The sequence below is a fragment of the Dendrobium catenatum genome, unplaced genomic scaffold (genome assembly GCF_001605985.2).
Source record: "Dendrobium catenatum unplaced genomic scaffold, ASM160598v2 fragScaff_scaffold_334, whole genome shotgun sequence".
Taxonomy (NCBI): domain Eukaryota; kingdom Viridiplantae; phylum Streptophyta; class Magnoliopsida; order Asparagales; family Orchidaceae; genus Dendrobium; species Dendrobium catenatum.
Window position 1 is genome coordinate 1,309,041 of NW_021318796.1, and position 10,143 is coordinate 1,319,183.

At 35.4% G+C, this 10,143-nt stretch overlaps 1 protein-coding gene across 1 annotated transcript in view; it reads left to right on the plus strand.

The window, feature by feature from the left end:
* The first annotated feature begins 1,183 nt into the window (after window positions 1-1,183).
* The window catches only part of LOC110105741 (nucleobase-ascorbate transporter 6), a 30,609-nt gene continuing 21,649 nt past the window's right edge, over window positions 1,184-10,143 (plus strand). The window contains exons 1-11 of the mRNA XM_020835353.2: window positions 1,184-1,298; window positions 1,651-1,748; window positions 1,875-2,051; window positions 2,137-2,237; window positions 2,339-2,414; window positions 2,577-2,636; window positions 2,779-2,963; window positions 3,082-3,178; window positions 3,333-3,419; window positions 3,500-3,558; window positions 3,644-3,735. Coding sequence (XP_020691012.1) covers window positions 1,184-1,298; window positions 1,651-1,748; window positions 1,875-2,051; window positions 2,137-2,237; window positions 2,339-2,414; window positions 2,577-2,636; window positions 2,779-2,963; window positions 3,082-3,178; window positions 3,333-3,419; window positions 3,500-3,558; window positions 3,644-3,735 — 1,147 coding nt within the window. The remainder of the gene's footprint in view (window positions 1,299-1,650; window positions 1,749-1,874; window positions 2,052-2,136; window positions 2,238-2,338; window positions 2,415-2,576; window positions 2,637-2,778; window positions 2,964-3,081; window positions 3,179-3,332; window positions 3,420-3,499; window positions 3,559-3,643; window positions 3,736-10,143) is intronic.

A 10,143-nucleotide genomic window follows, 5' to 3' on the forward strand; every position in this document is an offset into this window, starting at 1 on the left:
AACAATTTCTATTCCATAGTTCATGCATTTAAATAACAACTTAACTTTCGTAGACTTGACTTGTCATATGCTTATGTAACACTTTATATTATTTAATTTTTCATATCCTCAATGAATTTCAAATCTCTAAATAACTAAGCATAATATGTTGAATACAATCTAAAAATTTTCCTTTTGTTAATATTTTGTTTTTGTAGCTAGATTGCTGAAAGATGCAATTATACTTTGTTTGCTATTTGTGCTTTTCTCATTCACCGCTCTTATGACCCTCAACACTATTATATAAATAGGATAACATATCATTGAAAATTCTAACATACATGTCAATTCATGCATGATTGCAAAATGGTAAAAGTTCAAGATGATATTGCCATGTATTTATTTAAGTTAACATAACTTTTTGAGCCAAGCATTTTTTGTTTCTAAATAAATAGCTTCTAATCATCTTTTTTATTTTCTTTATTTTTTTTTTTTGCTAAATTTCAGATTTGGTTTTGAGTTTTGAAGCCTAACACATATAACTATGCCAGCCTCAAATATGAATCCGCATATTATTTTTTTTGCAGAATTTATTATGCTAATTTTTACAAATGAATGATAGTTCGTAAGTATCTTCTGCGTAATCAAATAATCTATTGCATATAAACTTTGGAAATACACGAACAGTTTTTCCTTTTATTCTAAAATAACAACAAACAAGAGTTTAATCAAATAATTAATTATTTCTAAATTCAATCAACAGAAGCATATATTATTGAAAGCTACTTCCCACTCACATTCTCTGTTTTTTTTTTTTTGAAACTCCCAAGAAGTTGGCATCTCGTCATGGTGAAAGCGGGTCTCTTCATTAATCTTTCAGAATCGCTCCTCAAAACTCAACTTTGTGGTTTAGCTACTTAACCAGACTCAATGCTGGGGTCATTTGCTAACACTAGACGCTGAAGTTGCGTTGAAAGAGAGAAGGGACCATGAAAGGTTGGACACGGTGCCTGCGAAGTCAGATCTTCAGCAAGTTGGGTGATCTTAGTCTGTGAAGTGTTGAAAGCTTGAAAAGAAGCTCTTTACTTGCAGCAATGCTCGGTCATTGTGGATTTCGTTTTTGTTTTTAGGTCTTTTTTCAGTGTAAGGGTGGGGGATTGTTAGTGCTTGAGTTTTCGGGTAAGGAGAAGAGAAAGGAGGAAGGATGGCTGGTGGTGGAGGTGCAGCGCCGGCGCCGAAGGCCGATGATTTGGTGCCTCATCCCGTGAAGGATCAGTTGCCCAACGTCTCTTACTGCATCACTAGCCCGCCCCCATGGCGTCAGTTTTGCCAACTACTTTTATCCTTAACTTCTTTTTTCTCTACACCGCTAATATACGTTTTATTTGGTTCTTGTTTAACTCTTAGAAATAAGTCGATCAAATTGGAATTTTCTACAGTTTGAATGTATGCTCAATTATAGTTTTTGCTGGTTATTAAAAAGAAAATCAGTTAGGAAAAAAGATCTTTAGATACCTCCACCAGATCCAAGTTTGACTCACTTTTTCTCATGGAAATACTTCTTCAATGTTGACATTTTGTTTTGGATGCAACCCCATTGATTTTTAGCGCTGGCGACTTATGCAATAATACATATTTTTAATAAAAAGTAGTCCTTTTTTTGGTTTGCAGCGGAGGCTATTCTGCTTGGTTTTCAACATTATTTGGTTGTGTTAGGCACAACTGTGATCATCCCCACCGCACTTGTTCCTCAGATGGGAGGGGGTAATGTAAGTTTTCTCCCGTTTGGAAAACTTCAACTTTTAGTAATTTTGAGTGGATATTCATGCATGGATTCATTTTTATGACTGTTGATTAATTCGATGGGTTTAAATACATATTCTTTCTTATGCTAGGATGAGAAGGCTAGAGTAATTCAGACGTTGCTCTTTGTGGCTGGTATAAACACACTGTTACAGTCTTTTTTTGGCACTCGCTTGCCAGCGGTGATTGGAGGGTCTTACACTTTTGTTGCACCGACCATCTCCATCATTCTGGCCGGTCGATATAGTGACATTGCTGATCCTCATAGGGTTGCCACCGGACTTTATGCCTATCTATCTAAGTGGTATTGCATGATATATAGAAACTGATGGGCCTATTGCTTTTGATGATCAGAAATTTCTACGAATCATGAGAGGGACACAAGGTGCCCTAATTGTCGCATCAACGCTTCAGATTATTGTGGGGTTTAGTGGCCTTTGGCGCAATGTCACCAGGTTGGCCTACATCAAATATGATTCGAGTTGTTCTATTATGATATAAATTATTTATTTATTACTATTATTATTTTTTTGCTATCCTTGTTGTTGTCTACCAGATTTCTAAGTCCATTGTCAGCCGTTCCTGTAGTCGCACTTGCTGGGTTTGGGCTTTATGAGTTAGGCTTCCCTGCGGTATGCTATAAACTAGTTGTTGATAGGCAGTTTTGTTGTGCTCTAAACTAGTTATTCATTCAAAGTGTATTGCTTTTTCATCAATTCATTTCAGTTTGTGTTCCTTGGCATTGTATATACTAGGTTACAAGCATTGCTGATAGATTTTACAATGTATTGCAGGTCGCTAAATGTGTTGAGATTGGGCTCCCAACAATAATCATACTGATTTTTATTTCACAGGTATCATTTTGAATTACTTTTCACGAACTGCTTCAGAAATAGAGAATCTAACAAGTGTGATTATGGTGTGTTAGTTGTTTGCCCAACAAATATCTATTTGAGTATCTAAAGTTAATTGATGAAATATTTGTTTCCTGTGCAGTACATGCCTCATGCTGTACATGCAGAGAAGCCAGTATTTGGTCGGTTTGCAGTCATCTTTTCTGTTGCAATTGTATGGTTGTATGCATATTTTCTCACCATCGGTGGGGCCTATAAGCATACCCCACCAAAAACACAATCACACTGCCGTACGGATCGTTCTGGCCTTGTTAGCTCGGCTCCCTGGTAACTTGAGTCAGCTACTGTGTTTATTTTGCCTAATTTTGGTTAAATGTTCAGCATGAATATAGTTCCGCTTCTTGCGATTTGTGTATTTTGTTTTTTAAAACTTTTTTTCTTGTAGGATTAGAGTTCCATACCCTTTTCAGTGGGGGGCACCATCATTTGATGCTGGGGAAGCCTTCGCGATGATGGCTGCTGCATTTGTTGGTCTAGTAGAGGTCTCTTATTACATTCTATAAGTTTTGAATTGTTCTTATTTCTTTTTGTGTATAATGCAAAGGTGCAGCTTACTATTCTTATTTTGTTTTACTATTTTCTCTGCTGTTATGATACTGCTTAATGCTTACGTCTGGAATACATACTATTGTGCAGTCTACTGGGACTTTCATTGCCGTGTCTAGGTATGCGAGTGCAACTCCACTGCCTCCATCCGTTCTAAGTCGTGGAATTGGTTGGCAGGTTCGGAAATGAGTTGGTGCTACCTAAATTTGGTTCCTTGGATTTTGTACCAATTATTATATTATTGCTTCTGGTTCCAGGGAATTGGCATCTTGCTGGATGGTTTGTTTGGAACTTCAAGTGGCTCCACTGTATCAGTGTAAGACATGTTTGATGTATTGATGTTCATTTTCACTCTCTACTAAATACAGTGAAAATTTGTTTGTCTTGTTGCTCTTTCATAGAGAAAATACTGGTTTGCTGGCTTTGACGCGAATTGGCAGCCGAAGGGTAGTTCAGATTTCAGCAGGATTTATGATTTTCTTTTCTATTCTTGGTAGCTTCTTTTCCCCATATTTCAATCCTGCAATGTTTATGAATTTTTAGTTCTTTGTTAATCTTGAAAACTATAACATGAATTCTGATTCATTATAGTAAAAGTAGACATTTATTGAGGATGATGCTATAAAGGCACATGAAGTTGTCCAATTGTTTTGAAAGGTTATACTGTTTTAGTGGTGTTATTTAACATATGAAAATCATATAAACCGTGTAACTTGATGTGCTCCTTTGGATTGAATGTGGAGCTTGTATGACTGCAGATTCATTTATTTTTGTGAAATGCTTTTCTATTATTTTTGGAATTGGCTTCTTTAGATTTGATTTATATTTGTTACCATCTCAACTGCTCCATGCAAATTTATTCATTTTTGTTTGTCAGTGTGAGAAACTGTATTATTTCTGGAATTTTCATCTATGCAACATCCCAAAATTTTTATATTATATCTAATGCACCCAAATATTTTTAACTATGATATATCACATAGGTTTCTTTATTCTGTTCTCATTTAGTTTAACCAAAACGTAGTTACTCCTTGAAGCAGTTTGATTTTGCATTGGTGGCAATACTGATGGAGATTGTATACGGTTGGTAAGGTTGCTTCTTACAGTTAAGTTACATGGGGCCTCAAAGTAGGCCTTCTTGGGTGTTTGTGGCTTTGCATTGGGACTTTGGCTTCCTAGCACAAAGCACTAATTTGCTAACATGGGTCTTCGGTAGCAGTCTCATCCAGCCCTTTGACCCTGAGTTTAACCCACAAGAGCTTTGCTGCACCCTAAGCAGGCTACAATGTCTGTAAGGGTTTGACAAAGATTGGAACAACTGCTTTGAACTGTGGATGGTGATAACTGGCTCGGATGCAGGCTGCTGTGTGTAGCTTGGATCATTGTACCACAATTTAACATTTTTATATTTGAATATAATAGCGGTGGCTCTATTCTTGGATTCCACCAACCATGATTAATCCATGTATAAAAGGCGAAAGGCTACTCTTATAAGATGGGAATGGTTTGTTGGCGTGTAGTTGATGATGGAATTTGGGGGTGTAAGATGAATGCTAGAGACATTTTTTAGGTTAAGGATTGAACATGATCCTTTAGTCAGATGGTAACTTCCATTATATAGATTTATTGTTGTCTTCATATTCGTACTGGCGTTAGACTTGGCCTTTTCCTGATGCGATTAAGTATTGATAAAGCCCTCATATGATGACGATGATGGAGCATTAACTAATTGGAAGTATTTGAGTAAACAAGTAATTTCCATTTGTAGTTTGATTCCATTAAAGTTTGATTATTTTGTGCAAGGTTTTAAAAGGCAAATCGGGAATCGAGGCGTTTTTTCTAAGCGAGGCGAGGCGTAAGCCTCCAGGCGGATCGAGGCGTAAGCCTCAAAACGATTAAAATAAATTAATTTAAAATTTTAAATAATGACAAAAAATAACAAAAATAATAATTATTTGTACTACCAATAATAAAATAACATGAATACAAAAATATACCAGTTTGCCAGGGGTCCAAGGGGGCGCTGCTCCCCCCTGAACAAAGTTATATTATAAGAGTAATTTTGAAATTCTGCTTGTTGTATATGCTCAATACCGAGCGTACCGAGCATGTACCGCTCAGTAACGAGCATGTACAACTCAGTACCGAGCATACCGCGTAATTTAAATGTAATTTATATTAATTAGGCTAATTATATCAAAATTTAATTAATAATTATAATACTAATTATTCAGTTAAGTTAAAATAGATAATTAATTCATGCACTAATTATATTATTAATTATTTAATTAATTTGTTTAATTATTAATATTTTAAATTATATTAACTAAGTTAATCAATAATAACTTAGTTGCGTCTACGGTTTGCCTTTCATCTTCTCTTTTCGTCCTTGCTGTTCGGCTTCGTTGCTTCACAGGAGGTGTAGAGATTGCACGCGTCGCTTCTTTAGCTCCTTCGTGGCTGTTCGACTTTGCTCCTTCGACGACTTTCCCTTTCCTATCGGATCGTAAGCTACAACATTTTGATCGGAAGAAACAACGGGAGCTCGCTGACTGTGAAGGTAACTTTCTCACTTTCGAGGCGCTGCCTCGATGCGCCTCGACGCCTCACGCGGTGAGGCGTACGCCTCCGTGGAAAAAGGCGTAAGCCTCGCCCGAGCGTTCGAGGCTTAAGCCTCAGTTCGCCCGACCTCCGCCTCGATTCGAGGCGCACCTCAAGGCGTCCGCCTCGAACGCCTTTTTAATCGATGATTTTGTGAGAAAAATAAAATAACAAGTATTATAAGAAATCTTAAAAAATAGAGCGGAATAAGAAACATATATTAGTGTTAAATGGCTATTAAGTTTTTAAAGTAATATATTTAAATTAAAAAGAATGGGTGGCTTAATTTAGGTTATTATTTAATATACTTTTAAAGTTAAAATTTTTTATTTAGGAAACATATAGAGGACATGTATGTCAATTTGTTTTTTTAAATTTTTTGATTGAACAAGCAAATGGTGTCTAACATGTGTCATGCGAGCATCAAGAAGTGCTTGTGCCTGCATGTGTCTAAGATGACATGCTTCATTATTGTAAGTGTTGGTGCATCATTGGCATATAATTATTAGCAATAAAACCAAGTGATGCAATTTAAAACATGCATCAACAATGTAATAGTATAAAATTTTCTAGTATTTTTTTTTTGTCTTGGAGTTAATTTTTTGTTTTATTATATTTAAATGTAATAATTATATTTATTTTGAACTTAATGATAGGATGTTTATGCATTTTCTAGATTCAAAAGAAAATTAGTTTGATTGCCTTAAAACTTCATTTTTGTAAATGGGAGTCGAATGGATGCTATTTTGATCATGAATGCATTTTGAATAATGACAACATTCTACTCCTTGGTTCTCTTCACCTCTCTATTGCCTCTACTAGATCCCACTCTCATGGTTTATCATGAATTTGAATACTCTCTCCCCTCTAGTTTGTCTGTCAACCTTTTTGATTCATCTTTCTCTTATAATATGTAAGGCTCAAAATTTGAGGAACGCAAAATGGCTTGATTTTCTAGGAAATATAAATTTTGTAGCTCTATAAGTGAATTTATATAGTTTGTGATATATCTCTCGGGCATAATCTGCACATTGTATGCGTCAATTTTCTATTACGAATCAACCCAAACCGGCCCAGGAGGGGCCGATTCGGACATACAGAAGGCAGGCTAAGCCGCCTCCTCTTAAACCCATCGCTTAAGCGGGTGGGTCCCACCTCCTCGGGCGGCAACTAAAGAGAGAGAGAGGAGGGGGGCGGTTCATGCATGAGGGCAATTTGAAATAAAATTATATTATGAAGCTTTTTATTAGGAAGGATGGTATTTAAAGAGGATGAGAGGCTATGGGTTAGGGGATGCACAATTTGAGTTGTTCTTTTGGAGAGTTCCTTCGTGTTTTGGGCTATAGATCTACAATCTAGAGATTTGGAGAGACGATACTCTCGAATTGAGGATCAATTGCATTTTGCTTTGCTTTAATTCCAATATCGCAATCTATCTTTTCTAGATTGATTTCATCCATATTTCTATTTTTTCTTGTTGTTTTGGACCAATTATTGCTAGGGTTGCTTGCGAACTCAAGTATTTCCTCTTGGATTACTGGCGAACTCAAGTATTTCATATCATTTTCTTGCTTAAAAAATGTCATGGTAATGGACAAAGAAGTGCATATTATCTAAGGATTTGGTTAGGGTTTTGATTTTTTTTTTTCTAGTTTTTATTTGGAACATTGTGGTGTTGTCGGATTGTTAAGGGTAAGGGGTGGTTATGTGGCCAGGGTTTAAATGCAATGACCTTTAGGAAATTTGCTTTTGATATTAATGGATGGAATATGAAGAATTGCTTTGATGCCAATTTGATAAACTAGGAAATATAAGGCTTGACTTTTCCTTCTTAATCTCCATGAATGAATTCCTTCATTTGTGTTCTCTGGGTCTACTTGGGAACTTTGGGTGAAAGGGATTAATTATTGACATGCCTATCAAGCTCATAAGCTTCTAAATTCATAATATTATTTTTGATATCGCTTATTGGTGAAATATTTGATTCATCACCATTATAAACCTTAAGCATCATATATTATGATAATTAATTTTCAGAAAAGTTTATAGAATGATGATTGGTTGAAATATTGTTTATAGGTACTAGATAAAACGATCAAGAAATCAACCAATAATCATGCAGTGATTTTCATAATTACATATATGATTACAATTTTTATTCTTATTAATAGAAAAAATATAATGAGCCATATTACAATGGATTTGATGATTACAATTAGTTTAATTGTAACCAGGATAACCATTTTAATTATTGGCGGTCTCATAAATGTTCCAAATCATCATCATCAAATATTAATGTTATGAAGCATGAAAGCTGGTATTTTGAGGATGGGATGCCTAGGGTTAGGTTATGAGTTGAAGATGTGATTTAGAGTGTGGAAGGAGATGGTGGGGGTGTAGAAACATGTATATGGAGGCATTTGGAGTTTTGGGTTTGAAGAAGGAAGTGCAATCGATTTCTTTTGGAGGAGGCTGGAGGCCATTGCATGGGGTTTTGGCAATTTTTGAGGGTGTTGGGGAACGAGTGAGGATGTGGGGGAAGAGGAAATAATTGGGGTTAAGATGTTGAAAATCGAGCATACCATACAAAACATCATAAACTAAGGTTTAAAGAGAACAACGTAAACTTAGGACACATCATGTTGGTTTTACATGCAAATTGAGAAGAGTATAAATGAATGGGACGAGATAGGGAGAAAATAAGCTAAAATATAATAATTAACCAAAAAAAAAAGGCAAACCATGGATGGCCAACAAGCCTTCTCTGACCTTGGGGTCCATGGCTTCCTTGTACCACCTATTGGAGAGAGAAGAGCTTCCAAATCTAAGAAATGGTTTTTGATTTCCCCCTATTTTTTTTTTAAATTTATTTCCATCTTATTTATATATAGATGGGACATTCACAACCATATTATAACTAAAATTACAACATTCAAATTCAAATTTCTCAAATAGGGATTGAGGCCGACATTGATAAATGAAAGGGTGCTTGTGCGGAGACACCACTTTATTGGAATTTTCATTTGGATTGAGGGGTTAAAAACTTTATCTTGGACTTGAAATAACCTTTTACGATGTTGATATGGGGGCATCTCTTGTTTGACATGGGAATTCTTAGATTGGATTTACAAGAAAAAAGGCCAGTTCCATGCATAATATGTTAATAATGATAATCCTACTTTGAACTTTTTTACAACTGCTCTGTCTCAAATTCCAACAAACTAACAAAACATTGAATTTAAAAAAAATTGAAAACTTTAATTTAAATTAAAATAAAAAATTACAATTTTTTCTTGAATTTGAACTTACTGTTCTACATCATAATGTCATTACCTTTATTAGTTCGTAGTATTCAGAAGATGATCACGTATCTCAAGATGAATTCGAATATTATCTTCTTATCATGATGAAAAGTTATATCATATATTTATTCTTTAACTCTAAATATTCAAACATTTTAGTCTATTTTATAAGTTTATAGACTTGTGTTGCTATCACTAGTTTAAAAATTTGATCCTCATGTTGAGTTTTTTTTTAGTGTTTTCTATTGCGATAATCCAAGTTCTACAAATCAGCTTGATGATGATGATCAATAGTCAATAATTAAGCGTCTTGTTGAGTCTAATGCTAAATTTGTGCTTGAGATTAGCCTTTTTGGGAGATCATATGTGTGGCTATTGTTGAGGTTGAGACATCTTCAGCTATTATTGAGATGAAGAGTGTTGAAATTTAAATTAAAATGAAAAAAAAATAATATGAAATAAACAACACATTGACAAAACCTAAAGGACACGTCAGCTACTTTGTCCCCACGATCACATGATCTTACAATAATCATCGGCTAAAACTCGAATAACACGACGAAAGAAACGAAGAGGAGGTTATGCGAATTTACACTCACTTTGCAATCGAAATCCCATATATATTGCTTGACTAGGGGACCAAATTGTGCAATATCCTTCTTCCTCCCGATCTGTTTCCCCTTCCGTCAACGACCCGAGCCTAAGTGGCCGTTCCAATAGGGTGAAGCGATTATCATATACGGTATTGGTGAAAGTTTGTTAGGGATGTTAAGCCCTATAGAATTGGCCCGAGGCTAATCAAGAGGGGGGGGGTGAATTGGTATTTAAAAATTTCTTTAAGTAAAAAGAACGATTATCACAAACCAAATCACCACAAAAATAAGTGCGGAAGAAAATAAATACGGAAGCAGTAAAAACAAGAACACAAGGGTTTATAATGATTCGATCAACTCGACCTACGTCAACTCCCCGGAGGTGCCCTCCGAGTATTGCACTAC